Here is a 27,865-nt window from a genome sequence, read left to right as displayed (position 1 = left end):
CCATTGCCATCTTTCACTGTACCTTACAAATCAGCCCTCTGCCTGTTCAGCATGTCTGGTTCCCCATCACAGACTGAAAAAAAAAGACTCACACAGTTCCTAGGGGCCCTGTCAATGGATAGCAGTACAAGGGTCTATTAATACAGAAGATGTTAAACCCCTGGTCCCTATGGCCTCAGATCTTCTTTCCTGGTACTTCAAGAAACTTCTACTCATTTTAATACTGTCTTAAAATCAAGCAAATAACCCTCTGGGCAACAAACAGTCCAGGAACTAGGTCTTAGCTACCCAATGTAATATGCTCCCCCATCCCTGTCCCTCTCTGGGCCTTCCTTGGCCCAGTCCCAGGCCACAGGCAGATTTCAGTCTTAGCTGCTGTGAGAATGTCTTCCACTCAAAGCCACAGGATGTGGACCCTAGGAGAGGTCCCAAGCTTGCCAGCAGCATCCAGTCATCAGCTGGCAGAGCTGAGGGGGAGAGGCCAGAAAAGGAATGGTCTGAAGTTCTAGGGAACCGAAGCCATTCAAGGGGCAACTCTGCCCCCTGGCAGAGAGATAAACAGGCACACCATCCTCAGAAGACATCAGATCCTGAGTAACCAAGAAAAGAGGCTCTGATGGCCAAATCTGACTCACCCAATGTGGTTGGTACGAAGTGAGATCTCCAGCTCCCTCAGTACTTTGGTTGACTCCTGCACTCTCCTTCTGAACTTCTGTAAACATGGAATTTTCTATCACTGTTGGAGGCCCCCAATCCAACTTCATATAACCAAAAAAAGGGGTAGAAAATGGAAATTGAAAGGATACAAGAGGGCAGTTATAGGCCTTCCCTCTACCAACAGGCAGCCACTCCAGGCCCATGGCCTCTGAACCCAGAAACACAACTCCCACTGCTCAGAAGCACATGGCCCACCCCAAGTCAAAGGACCCACACCACAGGACTATAAAGAGCAGCGAGATGGGGCCTCCCTGCCTCACACTTCACCTTCCGAGTTACACTGGGGTCCAAGAAGCTCTGCAGTTTCTGGATATAAGTGTGCGGAGGGTTCTTCACCTGGAATCGTTCCTGTAAGGGAAAAACACGTGTGCACCTGACGTTCTGAGGAGTGCTGAGGAAGTGGAGCACTCACTACGTTCGATGTGAAGGGACCCAGCCTCCTACAGTTGTCACCTGGCCTTGAACAACACCTAAACTGTAGATTCCCTTCCTGACCTGTCTTCGGGTGCCTCTCATTTGTTGCCATCTTCCCCTCCTCCCATTAGTGCTCCCTGAACCTAGATTTTTCCATGTCAAAATTACTTTAAGAGTCTCCCGCTTGCTGTGAAGATGCACAGATCACAGAGCTGTGAACAGCACCCGTAACAAAGATGACTAGGGAAACTGGTGCTCACTGCCTAGCCAACTGATGGATGGGAATAGGAAGGCCAAGGGAAGGGGAGCCAGTGCTTATAGAGACCAACTTTCTCAGCTCTGAACCCAGAACTGTGGCTAGACTGGTTTTGCAACATTAACAAAGCTCAGGGCTGCAAAAACTCTTTCTGCTCCTTGTCCGGGCCCTAGGCCCCAACAGTCCAAAGCAACATCAGTGCTGAAGACTGTTTTCAGCAAGGTCATTCCTTGATCTCCTTCAACACAGGGCATGAGACCATGCCCTCGCCATTTTGGCCCAACCCCCTCATCTGACCCACAGGGAAACACAGGAAAAACTCAGGCACTCTGGTCCTGTAAAGGGCTTCACAACTGAGATATTTGAAGATTTGGGGGTGGAGGGGCCAGAAAAAGCCCAGAAGAATGATATAATGTTAGGAAATAGGACCTAAAAGCAAAATGAAAGGAAAAAAGGAAGGTTTTAGAATGAGTTGGAATAACGTGACCTAGAAAAGACTGAGAGATTATCAATTAAAGAAACTCAGTAACAAGAGTTGCTGTTCTTCAAACCTCAAGCACATGCTCACCACGTTCACCAACTCCTCCTAATGCAGAACACAAGGAAATGGGCCTTTGCTGGAGAGGGAGGGACCTGGACTAGGCTCTCTGAGGCATAATCCTACCTTAGGTCAAGCGGCGTGACTTGGGAGACAGAGGAGCCTCCTAGTTAGCATAGAGTCAGCTGCCTGAGCCCTGGCTCCATCGCCCTGACTCCATCACTTACTAGGGCTCCTCATCTACAAAATATAACAGGCGCCTTCCTTACAAGGATTTTGCAAGGATTAAATGAGATATTTAAGTATATGCAAAGTACTTGGTCCATAATAAGCGCTCAATAAATGCTAGCTATTATGATTTTACTCAGCGTTTGAAAATAAATAATAAATTTATTCATGCAAGGCTCCATGGTAAACTGCTGGGCAAACACAATGCCTGCACTGTGCCAGGTGCTTCCACATTTCCCAAGAGGTAAGGCAGCAGAAGCCAACGCACCTAGCCCTATAGGCAGGCCTGTCTGAGTTCACAGACTAGTGACTTTGATCTTCAAACATCTACAGGGAAAAAAGCCAAGCAGTTGGTCTTAGTTCTTAGTTCTAAGCTAAGTAATAACCTCTGTATTCTCTTCCAGCTCTAAACGCTATTCATGTAGCGAGAGCTTCTAATAATCACATTCTAAGATTTGGGAACAAGAGACTAGAGGACTGGGGCTTCTCATTCATAAAAGTCTGTAACTAAAGAGAAAAATCCTGCTGCTTGCCATGTTTGGGGCAGAGTGAGAGAGAGACACAGTCTTTTGCATTATTATCCCATCAGGCACAGCCTTCACCCTGGGGAAAGGCAGGAACAGGCTCTGCTAAAAAACTGCCTGACTCCTCCACAGCTGACCTATACCCCAGACCTACGCAAACCTCCTTTAGGCCACTGCCTATTAGGAAAAAATCAAGATGACTCTTTGCAGGAGCTAGAGAGGAACTCAGTCTACCAGCCCTGTCTCTGTTAGAAGAGTCCTTCTTGGACAGGAAGTGGGTATGGACTAAGGCCAAGTTCAGACCAGCTTCCTCAACAGACTCCAGGGCTGCAGTCCATGCCTTTGGCCCTGCTGCCTCCTCCAGCCCAAGACACAACCCTCTCACCTCCTGACCCTGGCCCTAACCCCTTACCTGGTCACAGATCAGATCCCATTTCTTCTCATTGTCATACTGCCGCAGAAGCCGGGCCTTGTCGGGAGGCAGGTTCATGGAGCTCTGAGAAGAGAACCTGAGTCAATAGGGCTGAATGTGCCCCCCACCCCACACACACACACCTGAAGGAGAAAAAGCTAGACTACGCACACCTTTCCTCTCCTGGACCCTCGTTCACCCTGACACTCTATCACTGATGAGGAAGGCTCAAAGAAGCGGGACAGACCTTCTGCCTCCTCTTCATATTTACTTCGGTTTGGGTGAACACTGTTTTCTGAACCGTATGTCATGGAATCAATTTAGCAAATCAAGATTATCTTTATCTTAAAGGAAAATGAACAGATTAAAATAGAAGACACCAGAATAGGAAGTAGGAAGTATAATGAAGCTTTCATAAAGCTTGTTTCTTTTACAGTTTATGTATATACATATACACATACACATATAGGTTATGCTGTAAAATATGTTTCTTCACATGGGACAGGTCAAAAAAGTTTGAGAGCCACTAGTTTAAAGCGGAAATTTTCAATCTGCTTTTCCCTCATGGCCCGAGATGGGTGGTCTTCCTGTACCATGCACACCCATGGGTGAATCCTGAGCCACCTGCAGCCTGTTGTAGATGCTACAACTCTACCCTTTGTCTCATATTAGGATACAAATGAAGGAGAAGAACATTAGCATAAAAATAGCTTCTCAGAATATTTTTAGGAAATAACTTTTAAAACTTTAGTACTTTAATTATTAGTAGCAAATTACTTACAACACACAGCTCCCAATTAATTAAGATATAGTAAAGTGTCCTAACCTCTTGTTGAGACACTCTAATTTAGAACATAAGACAGACCAGATATCATTTTACTTTGTTCACTACTGAATAAAAGTGTAGGTGAGTCAGTGAGTGAGTGAAACACAAGGCATCCACGACCTGGCCACCCCCAGGCCAGCAGCCTTTATCTCCATCCAGCCAAGCCTCTCTGCTAACGAGTCTTGCTACCTGTGTTGGAGGTCACAGCCCTTGCCCCTAAAGGCAGATCACTGCACCTGCCCCCACCCCCCATACTCCTGAATCAAATATGATCTCCCACCTGCAGTATCATAGCTCTCTGATAACCCGCATAACTTCCCGAAAATCCAGCCCCCTCCCGAGCACACTGCAGGCCACCCGGAGGGTCTTCCTCTCATCCTTCTCTCCTTTGCTGACTGCTTCTGAGTTCAGCAATAACTCCCTGATAATCCAAGCATGACCACTTGGTTTACTTCTTCCCACTCCTCGACATCCCCATCCCTGGGGACATGAATTGTGTGTACCAAGGAGTCACAAACCCTGCATTACTCCAGAAGAAGCAGGAGTATCCTGTGAGTGGGCCCTCCATTTTCTAGGAAACCCAAAAAAAGTCCTTATACATTTATTTCTATCATACATGTCTATTATGCATTTATCTACATACATACGATTAAACCAGAGAGGGCCCACTACCCCACTGCTGATGCAGTACCAATGGCTGCAGGGATGGGGGGCAGCGGTGGGGCAGGGATGGCAAATACAACCCCAAATGCTCTCTCCAGAACTACTTTGCTAAGGGCCAATCCCGGCATGTCTGTGTGTAGAGCAGAAGGCCACAACATAACAGGGACTCAAAGGTCAAAGGCGGGCCGGAGCAAGGTCTCCCGCCTAACCAGGGCCAAGCTGCTGCCGGCTGAACCCAAGTGAGACTGGAACAGAAACAGTCCTCAGGCCTGGTTCTGGCTCTGCGCACATGCAAGCACATCACTGTCATCTGCCCATTTCTCTCAAGTCTGCGTCATGAAAACAGTTTTCTATTGTCTCCCTTGGAAGAAAGCCACTGGGGAGGGGATGGGATAGCCTGTCACTACTGCGGCAAATGTGACATCCCGTCTACACCAACTTCCTCCCTCAGCCACCCAATGCCAGCTGCTGCGGCCTCCCACTTCCCCATCAGGTGAACTGGTGAGAAAACACTTGGTACTCCTAGGACCTCGAACACAGAGGAAAGTCATCCCCTTAGGGAACCCTAGTCTGAGAGCATGGAAGATGCATATCAGGAACCTGGTCAAACATTAGATGCTCGGAAGAGATGAACCCCCAGAGTATAAAAACAGGTGGCAGAAGCACAAATCAGCTCTGACCACAAGCCCACATCCTCCAGTCTACAGCTTTCCGGACTGTGATGCCAGCCTTCTCTGCTGCTTTGGGGCTAAAGCGTGATGGGGAAGAAAATGAGTAGGGGGAATTCCCCCAGCCTCCAGCACTCTCACAAGAAATTGGTCATTGGCTGTGGGGTGGGAGCCACCTGCCAAGGGAGCAAGCAGGGCCTAGCTGGGGCAGTTCTCTCCCTGGCAGACAAGGTTGTTGGGGCTTCTGCTTCCATCTGATAATGTGCGTGAGTCCAGCAGCACTCCAATGTCCTGAGGAAGCTGCTCTGCCCTAAGGAAGGACAACTTCCTGAGTTCCGGGGACAGCTGGGGACCAAACCTGACAAGGTTCCGGTCTTAGTCAAAGGTTTGCTTCCTTGACACTTTCCTTCGGCAGTTCCGTCGGGACTGTGGACTCTTAGAAGGCAGGAGCAGGGCTAAGCTCTTGCTACCTCCTTGCTGAGACCTTTGCTAAACAGAAAGGAGGCACAGCTGTCCTGGAACAGAGGCCACTGAATGTGGAGTCAGTGCGAGAGCAACTTTGGGCTCTTCAGAACTGCTGAACCTCAGCTCTGAACCTGAGCTTGTCCATAAAATGAGATAATCTCACTACTTCCCAGGGTTTTATGAGGATTAAATGATAAACATTTTATGTCTGTATGTGTCTAGAACACTGTGGGTGTTCAACACAGTTCCTTTCCCCTTCCTCCTAAAAAGCCTGTGTAATGTGGTCATACCCCAAGGACCAGCCCTCTCACTTCTGGATTGTCTCTCTATCTCAGCCTCTGTTCCTCCTTCAGCAACTGCTTCTCAACATTCTGAGGAAAGAGCAATCCTTTACCCTTTCTTTGATCCCCCTCTGGTTTCCTCTAAGACTAGAAGGCAATTAAATACCACCATCCTTGGGGAGGGAGGGGGAGACCCCAGGAAGATGGGAGGAGAAGAGAAGGATGAACTCAAACTGAAAGCAACTCTGGGACTGAGTCCTATGTCAGAGGAAACTAGCAAGAAGTCTAATAATAAAAACCAATAACGGGAAGAAGCAGAAAGGGGTGGATCTGATGCTTCCCCAGCAAGGCTACGCTGGTTTACTGCCAGTTTGAGGCCAGGCAGAGTGCCATGTTCAGTGGCCTACACCCTCCTGGGTTCTGTGGGAACAAGGCACCTTTACTCCTCACCTGACCCCTTCCCTCCAGTGAAGTTGAGGAGGAGGGAGGCAGCTCTGGTCACAGAGGTTCCCTTCTCTTTCCTGCTCTGCACTCTCAGCCAGTTAGCCCCTCCTCGCTTCCTTCCCATTGCGGGGAGGGAAATGCCGGTGGGGTTGGGGTTTCCTTCAGCTGAAGGCCCTGCTTTGGGACTCACCCCTGACTTGTCGGGTATCCTTGGGCCAGGCCTGGGGAAAACCCAACACACAAGAAATAGGAACCACCAAAAATTCCCAGCTGTTTCTATTGGTCGCAGTCAATCATGACAAATCTTAGGAAGAAAGACAAAAATGGCATAGCTCCTCTGAGAGGCAAGGAGTAAAATATCTGAAACTTTCCTGCAAGGGGGATTCTGGAGGCTTTAGGGAAGGCAGGCAGGGGATGTTTTGAGCAAATACAGAATGTGAGTTGGTGGTTTCCTTAATATTTTCCCTTTCAGAACTATTCCCCAAATCCCCTATGGCTGGACACGTCTCCCAAGCGTGGTAGCCCCAGCCCCAATTGAGGAACCCTGGGAAACTGAATCTAGTACTTCCCTAGAGATGAAATGAGGCACTGTCCTGGGCACTACATGCTGCCGAGCCCCTGGCCACAGCTGCCACCATGTCCTTTTGGGCATCCATAGATCAGCCCATTGTACAGGGCAAAGGTGGAATGTGGTGAGGAGGCACGGAGTTTGGGAGTCCAGGGCAACAACGGGCACAAAGACCCATCCCTAGTCGACAAAAGGACAGAGCATTAGGAGTGGCTCAGCCTACCCTCCACGTGTCTCTTACTGGTAGGCAGTCAGCACAGCTGTGGCCAGCTGGGCACTGCTCCCAAAGGGCAAGAGCCCAAGGGGGTGGGAGGTACCAGCTCCTGGGCCTCGCCCCCCTTGGCGGCCACAGTCAGCCCTGCTGCAGTAGCAGCTCCCAGACAATGAGAGTTATTTTCAGCCAGTGCTTTAACACAAGCCAGCTGGCCAACACGCAGGGCGGGAGTCCTCCTCCATCCAGCCCGCCCAGATGGCAGGCAGGCCCAGCCCACTGCCTACGCTGCCGCCGCCTCTGCGTCACTGTTTATCTCGTTGTTTCAGCACAGCTCCTTCTAAGTTCCCTCCAAAACTACGATCCTATCAAAAGGAAACCAAAAAAAAAAAAAGAGAGAGTTTGATCAAAGGTCCAAAAGCTAAAATGGAAAGGTCCAGACATGGGAAGCAAAGAAGCCCCTCCAAACACCCACACTTTTCCCCAGCCCCATGACTGGCGGGTGTAGCACACGGGAGGAAGCAGAATGTATCAGTGGCCAGATCTCTCTGCAGCCTCCATGGACCAAGACCGAGCCTGGCTTTGCTGCCAACCTGGAAGATGAAGCTCAAGACTGTTCTCCTTGCCTGCCTCTCTCCCATCACCTTTCTTTTCAGTGCTCAGGTTTGGGGAAGATAACTTGAAACAGCCAGCCTGGAATGAGACTGAGACCACTGTGAAAGGTTCTGGGAGAAGAACCACATCCTGTGGCAGAAAGGAAATCACAGGAACAGTTCATGACACTTGGCTGGAGGAAGAGGTACCACGCCCTGTGATAGAGTGGGGTGAACACTTCAACCAGCTCCCCCTCACATTGGAGAGTTCAAGAATGGGAAGGGGTGGAGAGCAGCAGTCACCTCCCTGGACTCTAGGCCACCAGCCCTGGTGATGCCAAACCCACAGCCTCAACAGTGCAGCTCCCCCTCTGCTCCTCATCTTCCTCTACCTGCCACTCCATGCACAGGAGCTCACGGGTGCAATACAACTCTAACCAAACACACACAGGCTTGAGCTGCTTATAAGAAAGCTGCTGGGGTACCTCATGACACAAGACATCAGTAAAGTGGATATACCATGATTTAAGTGTCTATAGTGGCTTATGTCTGCCTTTTTGTTTTTATTTAATTGAAGCTATCACTTTGGGGACAAGCTGCCAGGGTAAAAGCCAGCATTCATAGGCTCCGAGCCCTGTCTGGAGAACGAGCTTCTGTGGTCACTGATGACTCTATAACCAGAAATGACTTGCTGAGCAGTTACAGGCCAAGTCCCTGAGCAGCCTGGAGGAAAAAGAGATGGATTCACCAGATGTCTCAGGCTGAGCTCTGCAACTCACACCAAAGAAGTTGGATAAAGGGGCGGTCCTAGAAAGCCATCAATCAAGCAGAGGTGGCTTTTTCCAAATACAACTATGCCCTCCAGGTCCCTTCTTCATCCTGGAGGACTCCTGCATTGGATTCTGAGAAGGCAAAGGAAGTTGGCCATATCTCAATGCCATCAAAACCCCCAGCTCTACCTTCTACCACACTATTGGCCTCACACCTGACATCAGGTAACCCCTGCAAGTAACCTGGCTCCTTGACCCTGGCTGAGGACACCTACTCAGCCAAGAAGCACACAATCACAGAAAAGAGAACCCTTGTTAGCTCTGAGACCCCAGGCCCTAGCTAAAAAGCCACTGCTACAGCAACTTGATCTGTCTGCTGGCTCCTCAGCCCCTCCTCGCGGTTAGCCAGACCTACACACTCCCCAGTTACGCAGAATGGAAACTATTCTGCTGGGGGCAGCCACTTTCCAAAGCCAAGGAGTCCTGGGGCAGAACCTCACATGCTCCCTGCAGCCAACCAAGGTCCTCCCTTCTCTTTGTTGATATTCTGCCCTCCTTCCTGGGGAGCCCTAATAGGCAGCGCTACCTCTCAGAGGACACAATATGTTTAGGGTTGCATCCTACAAAGGGCATGTTACTCTCCCAGGCCACAGACCATTACTCACTAAGACCCAGTACGTCTCCCTCCCAGGGTCTCTCATCCATACCTTCCCTTCCATTCCCACTGTCACCACCAGGTGGGCCCCTACTGTTCACTCCTGACCCTCTGGGATAACCTTCCAGCTGGCAGGCATCCCTACTTCCAGCCCCTAACCCCCAACCAAACTGAATGTGGATGAAATTTCTAAACTTCCTAGCACATAAAATAAATTGTTTCTTCTCAGTTCAGAAATCTTTTTCTGACTCCTTATCATTTACACAAGAAAACCTGAACTCCTTGGCCTACTGTTCTTAGCATCTTAAAATAAGAAAGAGGTTCAGAAGATTCCCCGAGCCTGACACCAGCATCTCTGACCAGCCTTATCCTCTCCTGGATTCTCTCCTAAAACAGCCACTCTTTTCATAATATTTGCTTGTAACTGATGTTTCCCCAATCTTCTGTATCTCTACCTATTACTACCTGACTCAAAATCCAAGAGCCCTGTGGCTACCTAACCTAACCTAATCAGCCCATCTTCTGAACTTTAAAGTATAATCATATGTGAAGAAAGACAAGGCAGAGACTTGCTTGTTATCCCCCTGTCTTCTCATCTTCCTTAGTATAGAACCTCCATTATTCATTTGAGCACTTAGATGCCCAGAATTAATATTTCTCATCTTCCCTAACATTCAAGTATGGCTATGACCTTGTAGGATGCAAGCAGTAGTGTACACATTCTGAGAAGTATCATTAAAGGGTGGGAATATACCTTCCTTTTCTCCTTTCTGCTTCCAGCTAGTTGGAATGCAGAGGTAATGGCTGGAACTTCAGCAGCTATTCTGAACCATAAGATAACCCTGAAAATGGGATTCCAGATGGGTGAAAAAATGGGAAAGAAAACACCTGGTCACTGATACCACAGACCTTATCACAAATCGAATATGTTCCATATAGTGTCTCTTCATGTGTGTGCTTCCTCTATTCACAACTAGAACATGAACTCAAGGATAAGGGTCATATCTTATCCTTCTTTGAATCATGTACAGGTGCTTACTAAATCACTGATTGATCCTGCTACTACATCTCCCACTGCAAGTCCTCTGTTCAGCTCCTTTATTTTTAGAGGGATTATCCAACTTCTCACCACTGTCCTGCTATTTCTGAGCTCTCTTTTCTTTAATCTACTTTATGTTCTACAGCCCAAATTACTTTCTTTATATGCTGCTTCTTCCTTAGCAAACTTCCAGACTTCTCAATGAGTTTCAACTCTGTCCTTCAGTTTATTCCACAAGTCTCAGCCACTTACCTGTCCTACTCTTTATCTAGACTCTTCTTATAGCTTGCTAGACTATAGGCTACTGGGCACAGGGATCACCACAAGTTTGTTTATGACTATAGTAGGTGCTCAATAAAGATTGGGCAAGTTGAATTTCCTCCATAATATATTCCTCTTCCTCCTGTCCCTAAGTTTTCTACTCTATTACACCCCAGAGAAATTATCCCCTTCCCAATTGCCAGCCATGCCCCTCCTCCAATTCACAACAGCTGATATCCCATCTTCTCTAGCAAATCTTTCATAAATGAGAGTGGCAAGACCTACCTCCCCTCTGTCCCCAGTGTCTCTACACATTTACTAATGCCTTTAAAACGTGTTCATGGAGTTGTAATTTATGACTAATAAGGCCTCTTCACCTTTTCTTGTATGTTCAATAAATATCTTATCGTAAGTCTCACAGTATGATTAAAACACTAAATGAGCAGCCACACTGCCCTGGTATGAATCCCGGCTACCATTTACTACTTGTATGGCCTTTGGAGAGTTATTTAATCTCTATGAGCTTGGTTTCCTCATTTATAAAATAGAGGTAGAAATAGTACCAACTTCACAGAGTTGCTATGATGATTAAATAAGTTAAGCATTCACATCAGAACCTAGGTAGTAAATGTTACGCATAATGCTAGTTGAGATTTTTGTGGTTTTTTTTTTTCACTATTTTGCTGGAAAATTGTATGCCAAGCACTAAGCTAGGAGCTGGGGATATAAAAATGAATAGGGCAGGATCTCTACATTCAGGAAGTTTATATCCAGAGGGCAAGGTTGACAAGCAAACCAGGGGTGAGTGTAGACAGCATGGCTGTGTGAGAGGTGCACATGGCACCATGGCATCCCTGGGAGGCAACATCTAATTGGACAGAGGAGTCATGTAAGGCTTCCTGTAAGAAATGCTACAGGATTTAGTCTTAAACATCAAGCACGAGGGAGTCAGGCAAAGGCAACAAAGGAGGTAGAGACAGTGATATTCCAGGTCAGGAGACAGCATTTACAAATACGTGGAAGCATAAAACACCATAAAAAGACCAAGAGTCTCCAAGTGATTTGCAATAATAGAATGAAAGTGTATATGAGAAAATTACAGCAGGCAGGGAACAGCCAGATGACAAAGGGTCTTAGGAGCTAAGGTAAGTATGTGAGCATGAGCAGGATAATAATGATGCTACCATCAAAACAAAAATGGTAATAATGACAAAAGCTAACATTTACTGACAGAACTGTGATAATAGCTCTATATGAATTATATCACTTAATGCTCATAACAACTCTGCGAAGGTGAAACTATGATTATTCCCATTTTATAGGTGAGGAAACAAAGGCGTTGAAAGGCCATGGTACTTGCCCAGAGTCACACAGCCAATATGTGGTGCAGCTGGGATCTAAACCCAGTTCTGATCCTAACACATGAGCTTGTATCCCCACACAATGACTCCTCTGAGACAATGAATTATATATTAGCCTTCCTCTGTGCCTCTTCAAATTGTACACATCCTTCAGGACCAATACAATCAACCTTCCTCATGAAACCTCCCCCAGACAAGACACCCCTCACGCACTTCTTTCCCTGAACTTAGGCAGGTTTTACTGCCCTTAACTCCTATTGATAATTGTATTCGATCATTCCTCCAACTAAGGTCTTTGATGTATCATGTATTGTGCTAACTGGAAGACCTGTTTTGCCTTGTGGTAATCTGTATATTTACAAAGAAAGGGAAAACCATGACTTATAAACATCTATTCTGGGTCAGGCACTGTGGTAGACCCTTTAATTACAAGATTTCTTGGAAGATTCACTTCTTTCTCCTATTGTTATTCACCTTTCACATTCCATATTATTTCCTGAACTAGACTGCAAGCTCTGTGAGAGCATGGACTTTACCTTGAACACACTTGTTCTTAGACATGGATGCCTAGCACACAGAAGTTCAACAGATACTGTGGCTGTTCATGTGGACAGCAGAGGCTGGCTGGGGGCGGCACGCCGTCTTACCCAGTACGCGGGCTAGGGAGCCAGCTCTGGCTCTCCAGGAGTCTCACTGTAAGTCCCGGACCTTATTATCAAACCATAAAACTTAATGAATCCCATCCTGCTTCTAGTGTACATGTGGGAGGGGCATGACTCCTGCTTTATGGAAGGGTAAACTGAGGCCTGGCATGGGAACACATCTGTCACAAGTCATATCAGCAGGGGCGAGGCACTACAAAGCCTCTGTGTCTCCTTGCTTTTTCAATTGCCCTCAAATGGAGGTCCTCAGCCTCACTGCTCCTGTCCTCTTTGGAGAGGAATCATAGTGACCCCAGTCTGCTCTCGATCCATGAGCCCTACTCCCAACATTGTCCCCCTTGATATCCTGAAGGCCAGAGCTTGACAGCAGAAGTCATAGCTGCCCACATCCTAACTCCATCTTTGAGTGTCCCAGCTTTTTCACATCTCATCTGATTGTCCAGCTAGCAAAAAAACAAAAAACAAAAAACAAAACAAAAAAAAACTCTTTGGAGTGAGCCTTCTGAGAGGTCTTGCCTTATGACCCAAAGAGATCCTGGATCTTCTCCACTTCTTGCAACGTCTGGCAGCCTAAGTGCTATATTCACTCAGGGCCACAGAGCAGGAGAAAAACTTTACTGAAAGTCTCTTATATATCATGTACTTTTCTCCTATGATCTTGCTGTTCTCAATAACCACTGGAAATAAAATATTATACCTGGTTAAGTGGGGAGAGAATTAAGACTCTGGGATCAACTGGCTCGAGGTCACACAGAAAGTGGCGAACCCAGATTCAAATCCAGATATGTAGACTGTAACATAACTTTTGCCAGGACATGGCTTTCCCTACCATGCCCTGCCATCTCCTTAGGAAGAAAACAAATCTCCATTTCTAACTTGGTAAGGTTCATCTGGATTTGTCTGGCTGGCTTTAGTTGATCGTCAAACAGCACAACCACGGTGGAACCAGCTGAACGAAGCATGTGTGCTGGACACCTGAAGTTCAAGGCTTCTGTCTCAGAATAAGAGAGTGACCATGTGAAGAAAAGGGAACTGCCCTCTTGGATACCACATGATGACAATTCCCTTATATCTGAATGACATTTCAAACATTCAGAATGCTACAGATAACAGCATGGGCTTTGGAATCAGGGACAGCCTAGATCTGAATCCTGGTACTTTTCATGAGACAGTGGGAAAATTATTAAACTTCTCTGAACCTGTTTCTTCATCTATAAAATAAAGATTATAATATCTACCTCCTGTAAGAATTGAATGAAGAGATGAATGAAAAACACTGGATGGTGCCTGGCACAAGAGAAAGGCTCTATAAATTGTAACTGGGCAGAGCTACTTCAGGCGTTGCCGCTAACCCAAGTTAGCTTCTAAGCACATACGCAAAATACAATCTCGAAGTACTTTAAAATGAATAAAAAAGAGACTATATAGATATAGCTGACCAGTATAGGTTAAATATATTTATTTATATGTTTATTATTTCTCTAGGTTAGAGCAAATGCACACATGCTCCTTTGAAAGATAAGACTGAGACACCAATAACCACGCAGGGGATTCACAGAAAAGTTGGGACCAGAATTCAGGGAGACAGAATTGAGTCACTAAGGTGCTCTGCTGAGTGATTAGGGACAACTTCTCTAACCCTCTGGAGGAGATTTGTCTTCTGCCTTATCTCAGATACCTCATTTCTCCCATTTTCTCCCCACTTCCTCAGGTTAAACCTGCAATTTGCAAATCTGAGGTCTGATTCTGCCACAAATCTCTGTTTTTGGCCGTCTCGCCTAATTACTCTTCTCAACTACATAAGTCCTGGGAGTTGTCCCTCCCAGTCACTGAAGGGCTGTGCTGTCTATGGAAATATAGAGAAAGGCATGAGAATCTTCCAGCCCCAAATTTTAATTGACCAGTAGATACTGATGGGATAAAAATAAATATTTCTGTCCCAGACTTCTTTGAGCTTTAGCTTTAAATATCCAACCGCCCATTACAACTTTCACCCAGACTTCTACAGGCTCTATAACCTCATGTGCCTCCAACTGGCCTCATCACTTTCTCTCCTGTTATTTTTATTCTGGTGTTCTCTTAACCAATGGTACCTCCATCTAACTAATCTAGCAAGCTAGAAATCCAGAATCCTAAATTCCTCCCTTTTCCCTCATCTCTACCTTCCCAATGTCAAATGTAATCAGTCACCACATCCTCAAAATTTAATCTTTTTAAGTATTTATTGATTCTGTCTCATCATTTCCACCATGCAAACCAGCCCTGGTGTAGGCTCCCATCATCGTCACCACCACCAGGCCCCCATTGAGCTGCCTACCTCTAATTCTGATTCTCTGCCAGACTGTCAAAACTGACCTGCCCACAATTCAAAACCAGACTATGCCACTCTCTTATGAAAAGCATAAAGTACAGTCCCTTCAAAACAGCATCCAAAGCCCTCCTCTCACTTCAGCCTTCGCTCTTACGACTCTCTGCCTTATACCTCATCCTCTAACAGCCCCAAGCAGCTGCATGAGGATTATCTGAACACATCATGCTGTCTCACCTTCATGTCTCTGCCCATGCTGGCCCCTGTACCTGGAATGTTTTCTCTCCCACACTTCTCCAACTCTTAATTACCCCTGTAGCCAGGTAGTATTCCCCTGGCCCCACCTCTCCCCTGTGCTCCCCGGACACTCCTACATATCTGTACCACTGCACTTCCCAAGCTGTGCATCGCAATTATATGTTTAATGGGTTTGTCTCCCCCTCTAGACTGAACTCCTGGGGCAGACACTGTCTTAGTCATCTTTTCTTCTCTGGCGTTGAACACAATTCTAAGTGCTTGATATATGCTTGTTGCATGAATGAACACCAGGGTGCACTTGAGGAGTCTTTGAGGGCTGGTATTGTGTCCCTCTCCCCGTCTCCAGGTGGGGAAGATGACATCTTAACCAGTCCGTTCGCCACCTCAGAGGCCTTCCACACTGCCAGGGTACTGATGTGAATTTTTACCTTTACTTGTCTTGCGATAGAGCAGGCCTGAGGTAAGCTCCCTGCTCTCTTGCCTCTGAGACAATCAGAGGCAGCTGGTACTTTGCAATGTCATGACGCCATCTTGCATTTCCCTGGGCTTCTATAGGCTACAAGTGCTAGGTGGTTTCTTAATAATTCTTGGAGGGAATTGACTGAGAAGCTAGATATCACCACATACTGTTTAGCTGGCTACCCCTCAACTCTTGAGGATGTGCTCACAGCTTTTAACAAGGATATTCTGAGGAAATGACAAATGCTTTGGGAGCTCACCAGGACCTGTTGCCCCATAAATGCACAAGATTCTTAATTCCTTAGCCTCCCACGATGCCAGCAGTAATTAGCAACTAATAGCTGCTATTGGACCATCAATCTGGAACTCATGCCAGGTGCAACAGAAAATAATGTGCAGACATGAGCACTTTACAAGGGATTCACCAAGTGCCCTGACTGCCAGGGCCTGAGGATAATGAGTGCTTGTGTGATGCTGATTCTGTGGAGCGGCAAGCAAAAACAAAATACCACAAGCACAAACAAGAAGTCTGTCCAAAGTAAGGGGCCCAAAGCATACTGTAGACACAGAAGGTTCATATGAAGATGCTCTTTTCCAGGTAGCTATCTCTCATCCATCCATTTGAGAACATCATCTGGGCCTCGCATTGAGGGGAGGGAAGTGCCAATCTGCAAATGAGCCTGCGTAACAGTGGCCTCCACCACCCCAGAGTTCAATATAGTCCCAGGAGTACAGGTCCCAACCTTGCAGGCCTACATTGGCTGTGCTGGCCTTGGTAAAAATCCCAGTCCAAAAGGTTCTTAAAGTCCAATCCTTCAATGGCTGTACCAAAGATGAAAAGGGCAGGCCAAGGACTACGCCAGTTCATGGAGGTCCAAAGGCCTGTGAAGAAGTCATGACAAGGCCAACAGCATCAAGTAGGAAGGCAGGGGACTAACATATGGAGTGCAGTTTAGTGATTTTACAACTCTGAGACACACAGAACCAGTCTCTACCCATCAGCAAGAATATTTCTTGAATATTTTCCTTAATGCCAAACCACCAACTTTGAGAAGTTAGTGGTCTTAGAATATTTCAACTTAAAATTTATTGAGCACCCGCTATGCTAGACACTGCCCTGAATCCTTTACATCTGCTATTTAATCCTCACAACATCCCTAGAAGCTAAGTAGTATTACTCTGATTATTCAGATAAAGAAACTGAGGCTCGAAGAAGCTAAGGCACTGGCCCAATGTCACAGAACTAATCAATGGCAGAGCCAGGATTCAAATCCAAATCCACTGAGCCCTGAAGCTCTTGCAAAAGGCCTGGCTGGGCATCCAGTCATAGGCAAAAGAATCTCTGCATTCCTTGCAGTTTCTCAGGCCAGACTTCTTCCTCCTCTAGCCAAGAACACACAAAGTGACTTCAAGAAATCTTGAGAGAATCAGGTTTGAGGAGCCCTGGAAAGACAGGTCTCTACTTACAGTTAATCAGCACCCTGCCTTACCCTGCAGACAGTTCTGACAAGTGGAGCCGAGGAGAGGCAACCACAGGATTCTGGGGCGAGGATAAAACTTGGCCCCCAAACGGGCACTGATCTGACCCCTGCCCAGACTGGCTGCACCACCATGGGGAGCCCTTTCCTTGGAGAAATGCTGGGAGCCAGGATTTAGAGTCCACAGATAGTTGCCCTTTACTATTTCCCTTTTCTTTCATACCTGAATCCCAAAATTTGCCTTGTCACCTTATCTAAAATATGCCCCCATTTCTCTCTATCCCCTTACCTTCTTTTTCTTCATTGTACTTACTGCTACTTAATATTATATTATACACCTTATGTATCTTTTTTGGTTTTCTCCCCCCAAAAATGTGAACTCTACAGGGCAGGTCTCTTCGTCTCTTTTGTTCACTATGGTATTCCTAATGTCTAAAATACAGAGCAAACACTCAATAAAATTTTTGTAAATGAATAAAAGAGTGATCACACAATCAAACATTTAAAAACTCTATTTTCGTCCCAGTGTGCTATGTAAGAAGCAAGACTGTATAATGCCAACTGCCCAGGCAGCCGCATCGAAACTGTCGTTGGTCCCTAACACCCCATCCTATATCTCTCTAAAGTCCCCATAGCTCACCCCCAGGCTCACAAACCCTAACCTGCCTCAGAACAGGCACTAAAGGCAGAAAATGAAGCAGCGCCTAGGGAGGAGACACATTTCTCCTCCAGTTAAATACAGCCCAGGACCTCAGCAAATTAAAAGCTCCCTCTTTACTGAATCCACTCGGCTTTAGTTATAGGTCGCACTTTTTATTTTTGTAACCAGCCAATTCACCAAATTATAGGCTCAGGCCACCGGGAGGCATGCCAAACACTGGGGCCAGCCTAACAGAGGCACTGCCCTTTTTGGCCTAAGTGGGGGTATAGGAGTGAGGGCTGAGCACCAGTCAAACCTGAAAGGGCAGAGGGCATGATAGCTCTGCCAGGCAGAGTTGAGTGAGGAGCCTAGCCTCACTCAGGCCAACATGCTGGCCAGAAGGGAGCCAGATTCCAGGGCTCTCCACACAGCAGCCACAATGAGCTCTTAAAACTATAAAGCAGATCAGGTCACTCTCCCTAAAATTAATATTCAAACTCCTCACCAAGGCAGGCCAACAAGGTCCCCATGACCTGGGCCCTGCTCACCTCTCTTCTGCTTCTCAGACATCTCTTTAGCATCCTAATCAACCAATCTGGCTTTCCTTTAGTCCCTCGAATGTGCAAAGTTCCTTTCTATCCTAAGGCTTGCGTAGGTTATTTTCTCTTCCTAGAACCCCTTCTCCCAGATCTTTACATACGACTATGACATGAATTTGGATGGGTAGGTCTGTAAGACCGGAGTAGAGAGACCACTAAGGTGTCTATTACAACAGACTAGCGAAGCAATGGGAAAAACTATAGCAGTGGTAGTAGATATGGAGAAGGTGATAGAAGAAATAGCCCAGAGTGATTCCCAAGTGTCTAGCCTAGATGACTAGCTGGGAGAGGGTGCCATCCCCCTACCCTCTTCCCTAATACAATGTGTAAGAAAACACTACCAGGTAGAAAGTGGATCACAAACACTGGACACTGTTACCATGCAATGAAATGTGTTAAGCAGCTACCATGAACAAGTCGTTACTAATTATACAAATTATTTAGTACAAGACATTTCAATCCAAAGGAAGTCAAGAAAGATTTAACAAAGGAAAGAATTAACCTAAAACTTGATAACTAGAAATGGAAGCTTTTATATTTCTGGACTTCCGCATTTCTGAGGTAAACTGTAGGATCATCTCCTACCCAGTTTTAAAGCAAATTATTCTGATTCCCTAACCTGTAAGGATTAATCACTTATTTCTCATATATTGCAATCATTCAACATTAATGAACAAATCCATAAATGGCCAGGAAGCACTTACCAATTAATCTCTATCCCCTGTTGAAAGCTGGGCAGGAAGGCCTCCATAGCCTCTTCTAACAATCAGTGGCTCTTTAGACAAAATTTTCTGTGAACTGATCATCCATTCTAATCCAAGCTCACCTCTCTGTCTGTAACAGGACTCCCAGCTGCCCCTCATACAGCTGGTTCATTCTCCCTCTTTAATTCCCTCTCATATGCTTCCTGGCCTACAACAGCCTCCTCTCTCCTAATCCATACTTGTCACCTTAAGACCTGACTTCAAGTCCATGCTCTTCTTAGAGCACTGCCAGATTAATGATTCTATGTCATGCTGACTCTCCCCTAACTCCTCAATCCTCTGTGCCTGTAGCAGGGCAACACCCATCACCCCATGATCTCATTTGGTCTTCACAAATACATGTGATTTGGAAAGACAAATAGTATCCCCATATTATGAGTAAGATGAGGCACACAGAATGCTCATTGACCACCTGAGGACACACACTCGTTTTAATTCTCTAGTTGTTCAAAATACAGTTCTAAATATATATTCTGTCTCTCCAGCTTAGTGAGCATTGTCTTCTATTTCTTTGGTATTCTCCAAAGCACTTGAGAAAGTGCTGTGTATACAGTAGGCACCTAAGACATATTTCCTTAATAAATCAAGGAAGGAAGGAAAATGAAATGAAAATAGATCGCTTTCAAGGCTGTTTGTCTCTGGCTCTCATTTAGCTATTCTCTCCCCTAACAATCTGTTCTTTGCCTCCCAAGGACATATATAATTTATAATAAAATATTTATTTAATATCTGTCTTTCAGGGTGGCTCCATAGTGTAGTGGTTAGCATGTCTGCTTTACATGCATGTCCTGGGTTCATGCCCCAGGTGGAGCCATGGATCATACCCCAAGTGCTCCAGGTCTCCCGGGGGCACCAAGCTCCGGATGCATAGCGTGAGTGCATAGGAGACACTCCGCCTTCAGAGATCCAATTCTTAAGGAGAGACAACAACATCTGTAGGTCAGGGGTGGAAGTAGGAGAGGGGGAAAAAAAAGTCTGTCTTTCCTTCTAAACTCCATGAAGGTAAAAGAGATATCTATTTTTTCATATACCCTGTGTACATCCCAAAGTAATTTAAAAGAATAAAGCTCGTTGAATAGCCAATGTCCTCGTATGAGAGCTGGGATCCAAATCCAAGTATGGCTGACTCCAAAGCCTGAATCTTCCCACCACCTCTTAGCAAAGGAAGATTTGTCTTGGAACTTCCTCTACATTCTGCCATAATCTACACAATGCCCTCCAAAGCAGGACTGATTGCAAAAGGGGACTGACCCTAGAAAGAAGAGGAATTGTTGTTTAAGATGTGGGCTTTGGAGTCAGACTGCTTGGATTAAAATCCTGACTTTACCATCTACTAACTGTGTGATCCCAAATGAGCCATTTATCCTCCTTGTACCTCAGTTTCCTCACCTATAAAATGGAGATAATGATAACTACTGCATACAGTGGTGATGATTAAATGAGCTAATGTGTGTAAAGAGCTTCATGGTGCTAGCATGAGATTAGCACTCAATAAATGTTAGCTATTAAAGTGATTAGCTATCCGTATTCCTAGGAAACAAGAATCTAGAGAACCTGGCTTCCATGAGGGTCAAGGCTATTGAACCGACTTGACTTTGAGAAGCTTAGCTGCAGTGAGTCCCAGAGCTCATGTGTATTCTCTTTGCTGAATTCACCTGCTCCAGCTCTGCAAAGGCTGGAGGTGCAGTTTTCACTGGCCTGGAAATGAAAGAGGCTAAAAATATACAGCCTGGCTATGTCTGGGGGATTAAGATCATACCTACATTTAAGAATTTAAAATACAGCCTCAGGGCAGGAGAACATCTCTTAGGATTCTTTCTACTCTGAGAACTAGTGCCAAGTTCAGCACAGGGCAGGGAAAGGGCTGTGGCCAGTTGCTGATCCCACTAGTGGTCTTTCTCCCTCTTGCTCTTTTTTTGGCTCAGTGCAGAGAATGAGAGTGTGGAGCTTTCTTTTTTGCAATAATAGTTGAGTCCTCCTCCCCAATTTTTATTCCTCCTTTTCTTGTAAAGGAGGAATAAATACATATGTACATATTATTTTTTAAAAATCAATCGAAAAACTTATAGAATAAAAAATGAGTCACTCTTCAGCCTCCAACCATAACCATCCCCCCCTTCCATATGTCACTACAGTTAACAGCTTCGTGTTGATTCTGCCTGGCCTTTTTTCTATACATTTACAAATATATATTTACAAATTTATAAAGCATTATATATGGTCTTCTCTTAATTGCCTTTTCAGATTATTTATACACATATCTTGGAGATTCCTATCAACCACAGGCATATATTGGGTGCCTACCCAGAGCCAGGTATTTGGCTATACAGTGATAAGCATACATAAAGTCTCCACCCTCATGGAGTCAGCTGTCTGGGGAGACAGAGAATAAATGAGGAATCAAACAAATAATTTCAAAATGGGAAATAATACAAAAGAAATTAATAAGATACTAAGACAGAGGACAATAAGGGAGGGAGGCCTCTCTTAGAGGTGGCATATTTTAAACTGAGACCTGAAGTATAAGCTGGATCAAGCCATTTGAAGACCCAAGAACGGGGCATTCCAGGAAAGGAAATGGCTTGTGAATGGTCCTGAACAGAAAGGAGCTTGTCCTGAACTGAAAGGAGAACGTGGAGCTTGATAAACAGGAGTGCGAGTGAAGAGGTCAGCAGGAGCCCAATAATTCGGTTCTACGCGCCAAGGCCAAGACTTTAAATTTTTTTTTTTTTCCATTAAAGGTTTTTAAGACAGGGACATACTATTTGATTTATATTTTAAATTTAGCTGCTTTGTGGAGAATGGATGAGAGGATAGAGAAAGGGGCAGAAGAGGAAATTGGAGGCCAGTTGGTTGGATGTAATACAAGCAAGAGCTGATATTGACTAGGACTGGAGTGGTGGCAGTAAAGACAGATAAGTAGATTTGAGATATATTTTTGGAGATAGAATTGGCAGGGCTTACTGATAGACTGGGTATGGGAAAGGGAGAAGGGAGAATAGTATTTGCCTTGGGTAACTAGGTGAATAGAAGAGAAATAGATTTGGGCAGGAAATGGACAATTAAGTTATTTCCAGTTTTTTACTGTTAAACAATGCAGCTCTGAGGATCCTTTCTATGCACCTTCATGCAAATGTGTAAACAATTCTGTAAGGCAGTTTCCTGGAAGTGAGATGGCTGAGTTAAAGGGTATGCACATTTGAAATTGATAAACCTTATAAAATGCTTTCTTAAATGTTTGTACCAAATTACCCTGCCATTAATACTGTATTAATGTACCATTAATGATAACCATGGCCATTATCAATCTTTAAAATTTCACCCAGATAATTAGTATAAAAAGCGTATCATTTAAATGTTCATTTCCTCGATTTCTAGTGAGGTTAAGATTTTTTTCCTTTTTTTAATTATATAACTAACATATAAGTACATTCTCCCCATAAAAAATATAAACAGTATAAAGCTAAATTCCCTTTGACTCTCTTGTTCCTCCCATTGTGGTTCCCTCCCTGCATCCCAGAGGTAACTATTGTTATCAGTTTTATTTGTATTTTTTCAGAAAATGTTCTATGCAATTTTAAATCTATACATAGAATCAATGATTTAAGGACCTTTTAGAAGCTGTATTTCTAGTAGTCCTTTTAGCATGAACAAACTATCCAACTAAAAATTTTTGCTTAAAGCCTAAGTATATAATACATAAAGTGGAGAACTTCCCCAGTTAGTTAACTCCTTTGAGCCCTGGTTTTATCACCTGTAAAAGAGAAGTAAATAACTGCCTCAGAGAGATGTTGTTAAGTTAAATGGAAAAGCATGGGGCATATGCCCAACAAATGTTCTCTTTCCTTAACATATACAAGTCCACGCATTTGGTGGAGATAAGAAACTAAACCATTCCTAAAATAATGAGGTGAGAGACTCTACCAAGTAAAAAAACATTTTTAATGTCCTGGGGGGGGGAAGTTTTTTCATAATAAATAAAGTTCCCAAAAGATTTGAATTTATCTTCAAAAATTTTAGTATGAAATATTCTGTACAGTCAAAAAGAGTATAGGGTTTTGTTGTTGCTGTTGTTTTGCTTTCGTAAGGTAGAAAGCAAGAGGATTTAAGCATAGAAGTACCCACTAGAGACTGGATGTTCCGCAGCTCCCCTCTCAGGCACACCCTGGGAAGCCAAGGGTCTGGATGTTCCCGGAGACCTTACGCCTGCAGGAGGGAGTTGCAGCTGCAATCAGGCAGTACCTCCAAACACAGGATATGACCTAACCTTTGGGCCTCACTGCAAGGATGCCACTGGTTCCCCTGGCTTGTCAAAGTACATCCTGTCATCCCTACCTGGATGTTCCTGTAGGTTGAGGGTCTAGTTCAAAGGGGCAGATCCCACTACACAGTGTCCCTAATCAAAATTTAAACCAAAATGTCCAGGGGCCAGACTATCTTCCCCTGAACAGGAGTCAGCCAAGTTTCAATAAGCTCTTTTTTTCGGAACCGCCAACAGAGGCATTATTGTATCTGAAACAATAACCAGGACTCCTTCTCCTTACAAAATATGGAGAGTACTGTTTGTGTCAAGGAGCTCCTACAGTGGCTTCTGCTCACCCGGCTCTACCTTCCTATTCCTCTAGGCTCAAAGTCAGGGATTCTCTAGCAGATCCAAGAATGGGCTTCAAACTCTCCAAATTCTCTGCATGGGGGGATTTAATTAGAAGGCTCTGTTATCCAAAAGATGTAGAAGCATTGCTGAAAGATTGCTCAAATACATTCCCAAACTAAGAGAACTTTTACCCTGGTTTGAGAAACTAACAAGGGGGTAGGCAAAGGTCAGCAGTAAAGTATGTGTACCCCAAGTTGCTCCTTGATAAGTTTTAGCATAGAGGCCACAGAACAGAGGGAATCGGATAATTGGGCACTAAACCTACAGACAGAGGTAATAAAAAGAGGCCCGCCTCTAGGCTGAAGGTAATAGGAAATGGGAAAACCAAGAAAGCACCAAAAACTATGGCTCTGCCTTCACTTTTACTGCTCTTGAAGCATCATCCCCAACTGAGACACAGAGGCAATGGAGGTACCGATTAGTAGAAGAGGATTCTAAGCAGGTGAGCTATCAGCTTTGTGGACAGGTTCCTTCTTTATTGTGTGAGGCTGACACAAATGCCTCAGGATGGTTAATGTTCCTGGTGCTCAGGCACAGGGACACCCTCAATTCAGTGTGATAAACAAAACATCCTCATTCGTTTCCCCAAACTCCCTGCTGGGACAACACCTCCCCCCAGGGAAAACCACTTTAACTTACAGTAACAGAGGTGGTGTAGTGGGTACTGTATATGGCACAAACATTTATGTGTAGAACCTTTGTAGGTTACAAAGTATTTTCACTATGTTGTCTACTTTAAATATCCTCAAAACTCTATAAGGAAGGTATTATCATCCATTTTATAAAGGATGAAATTGGCTCAGGAAAGTTCTAGGTTTTGCCCAAGGTCATTCAGTTGGGGAAAAAAGGCTATAAAGCTGGATCAGAACCCAACTCTTCTGACTCTAAACTGATATTCCTTCCTTCATACAATTCTGAGCCAGCAAGTCTTTTAAACCAACTACTTCTGCCCAGAATGGATTTTTTTCAGGTTTCAGAGGAAACACTAGGAAGATCTAGGGATTGGTTACCCAGCTTCCTGCAAAGAAGCTGGTAAAAACAACTGAGCAGAAACTAACTCTGCTCTAAGCTGTAGGTTGTTCTTAAAGCAGGATAACCATCTCCTAAAATACCCATGCCAGGCTCATCCCCAGCTCTTACTTAGACAGGGGCAGAGCAATTGGAGGGTTATGACATTCCCTAGTCTACATCTTAGTAGAAATGAGCAAGCAGTGGAGGAAGAGAATACATACCTTTCCTGTTAATATTTTTAGGAACCCAGAGGCAAGGCCACCAGCCCAGCTCCAGCCCTGGTGATAACTCTGGGTAAGGGTGGGAAGGTGGTAAAGAGATGGGGAGGGGACAATGGGAAGAGAAGAGGACAAGAACTGAACCAACACAGGTATATAATAGCCTAAATCCTTCCTCTACTGGCAAAATTTGTCATGTAAATAATTCTGCTAGCCCCTTGTAATTCTGACCATTATTTAGAATATCTTTCAAGGACCTCAAAGTACTTATAAACTGAGAAGATAATGCGTATTAATAAAGCTGGGAGGAGAAAACTGCTCCCCTAAAAACTCTAACCAGGTCCTCCCCTACCCAACACACAAACTCCCCACCTACACCTTTGTTGTGATGTGACTGAAGACAGAAAGGGTAAGAGAAACTGGAAATAGGATTCTTAAAGATGAAAAAAGAAATAGAGAGGAGGGTAGGAAGCAAAGACAACCAGAGTACCTCAAGGACAGAGAGGCAGCTTGACACCTCCACATTTTTCTTGGGGGGCAGGAGAGGGGGCTCATTTTCCCATGTAGGAGGAAAACAAGATACAAAGGTGTGATTCTGCCAGGGGAGGCAAGAGAGACTAGGAATAGGAACTGAGGAATTCTAACTACCCAGTCATCTCTATTCTGGAATCTACTTCTCTTCATGGGTGACAACCTTAAAATCCCCAAGTTCCCATCTGGTGCTATTCCAAAAGGGAGTAGCCAGAGAGATTTGAGGGTAGGGGGGAGCTATGTGGAGACAGCACCCTCTCTTATCTTCAAAGAAAAAGTTCCTTCCTCTTCTCTGAAGTGCACTTCCGAACTGGAATGAACCTCCGGCCTTTCCCTGGCACTGCTTCAGCTCAGCTCGGACTTGGGAGAAACGTTTCTCCAGAATGGAGGCGACCAGCCTGGCTGACCAGATAACACATGGACTTCAGGCAACCAGCGATGCTATCCCCTGGGCCCACTACAGTCAGTTCTGGGGCGGATACTATGTCTTGACCACAGAACCAGAGCCCTGGCTCCAGCCAGCCTCCCAGGCAACCTCAGGGGTAGGGGAGGATCTGTGGTCTCATTTCCTCTCCACCTTGGCTTCTTTTTTCACTTCACTGAAGATTAGCTATTTCCACCACCACCAGTTCCTGTTCTCACCAGCTGTAGTTGTTTCCCCACAGACAGAGCTATGAAGCACTGGTGTGGCTGCCACCTGGACGGTCCCAGCTGCAGAAACAGACTGAACAAGTCCTAAGCTAAAGGGCTTTTTCATCCAAAATAAGACAGCAGGGAGAAGAAACTCTAAGGGACAAGAAGCAATTCCAAGAACACACAGTGGATATACTGGTGTCCATCTTATTATCATTTTAATCTTACATAATAGTTACATGTTCTTTCATGTGAAAAATATTTTATAATGAAAAAGTGTGGGAAATGTACCCATTTATTATATAGAAATATGTAGATATAATAAATCCCCAACTGTGAGCAATGGACACAAACAAAAGATGGCCGAAACGCTTATGATAAAATGTCAAAAGAAATGAAAAGGAGAACGAGACATCATTTTTCATTAATGAAATTGGCAAAGATTTTTAAAAAGTTAAATCATCTGGTAATAGATAGCTTATAGAAAAAGGAAGACACTCACACTATAAATGGAAAAGCCGACTGGTACGACTTTTTTAGAAGGTATATTTCTCAAAGGCCTTTAAAAAGCATATGTCTTTGATCAAATAACTCAACTTCTAGCAATTTATCCTAAGTAAATAATCAGAGATACACACAAATATGTATGCACGGGATATTCATCACAGTGTTATTCATAGGAGAGAGAGAGAAATAATGCAGTAATAAAATAAGATATGGAGTACTAAGCAGTCATGAAATCATGATACTGAAGAATATTTAAACAAACGAGAAAATGTTTAAAATAGTAAAATAAAAATTAGTTTACAAAACAATATGCACAGTATGATCCTATTGTTAGAATATATATATACATATATATAAAGTTAGAATATCAAAATGTTAGTAGCAGAGAGTCGGTGCTGTCATGGGCTTGCTGAAGACCATCGGCCTTGTGTGATTGGCTGTATGTGAGAGTCCACACGGGAGGGTAAGGATACTGTATTCAAAGATTCTTGAAGTTCTTGAGCAAATCCCTAAAAATGCAGCATACAGAAAGTATAAAGAACAGATTATAAATGAGAAGTTGTGTATGGTTAAAGCAGAATCAGATGTTAAAAATTAGAAGACCAACTTCAGAGTGGCTAAATAGAAGAAGTGATTCTTCAGACTGAAGACAAAGTCTAGTGAGAAAAGTGAAAAAACGGAAACCATGAGAGCCATTAGTGGAAGAGCCTCCTGACCACTAATGGAAATGGCCAATATAATCATCATTAAATGACCACTGTGTGGATAGGAAACTAATGTAATGAAATGTTCTGTTATAGCAAAAAAGTGTTAATAGTAGATAGTGAGATTACAGGTGATTTTAATTCTCTTCTTTATACTCTTCTATATATTTTTAATTTTATTTATTTTTTTAGGTGAGTCAACGCTTGGTTGACCTCACAGATTGCAAGGACCTTGTCAGCTTACAATCCTTATTTTTTATTTTTTATGCCTACAGCACCTGGTCTTCCGAGGTAGTCTCCCATCCAAGTACTAACCAGGCCTGACCCTGCTTAGCTTCTGAGAGCAGAAGGGATTGGGCTTGTTCAGGGTGGCATGGCCATAGACTATTTTTATATTTTTTAACTTCCAAATTTGTTTAATAAGCATGTATTATTTTCATAATCAGGAGAAAAAAAGCTATTCTTAATCTTCCTCCCTCCCTTTGAGGACATTCACATGCATTATGCCCTTTTTAGAAAACCATTTGGAAATGTGTATTTAAGAA

At 44.5% G+C, this 27,865-nt stretch overlaps 1 protein-coding gene and 2 pseudogenes across 5 annotated transcripts in view; 1 reads left to right on the top strand and 2 right to left on the bottom strand.

Moving 5' to 3' along the window:
- The window catches only part of FMNL3 (formin like 3), a 51,234-nt gene that overhangs the window by 18,264 nt on the left and 5,105 nt on the right, over window positions 1-27,865 (bottom strand). For all 5 annotated transcript variants that reach the window (XM_016151795.2, XM_016151797.2, XM_016151798.2 and 2 more), the window contains exons 2-4: window positions 3,090-3,173; window positions 985-1,065; window positions 636-712 (exon numbers count right to left, since the gene is read on the bottom strand). In XM_016151795.2, coding sequence (XP_016007281.1) covers window positions 636-712; window positions 985-1,065; window positions 3,090-3,173 — 242 coding nt within the window. The remainder of the gene's footprint in view (window positions 1-635; window positions 713-984; window positions 1,066-3,089; window positions 3,174-27,865) is intronic.
- Window positions 27,017-27,356, top strand: LOC118613636 (annotated as a pseudogene).
- Window positions 27,587-27,705, bottom strand: LOC118614860 (annotated as a pseudogene).

This window comes from Rousettus aegyptiacus, unplaced genomic scaffold (assembly GCF_014176215.1).
Source record: "Rousettus aegyptiacus isolate mRouAeg1 unplaced genomic scaffold, mRouAeg1.p scaffold_m13_p_2, whole genome shotgun sequence".
Classification (NCBI taxonomy): Eukaryota; Metazoa; Chordata; class Mammalia; order Chiroptera; family Pteropodidae; genus Rousettus; species Rousettus aegyptiacus.
Note: the sequence above shows the minus strand (reverse complement) of the source record. Positions and strands in the feature narration are given on the sequence as shown.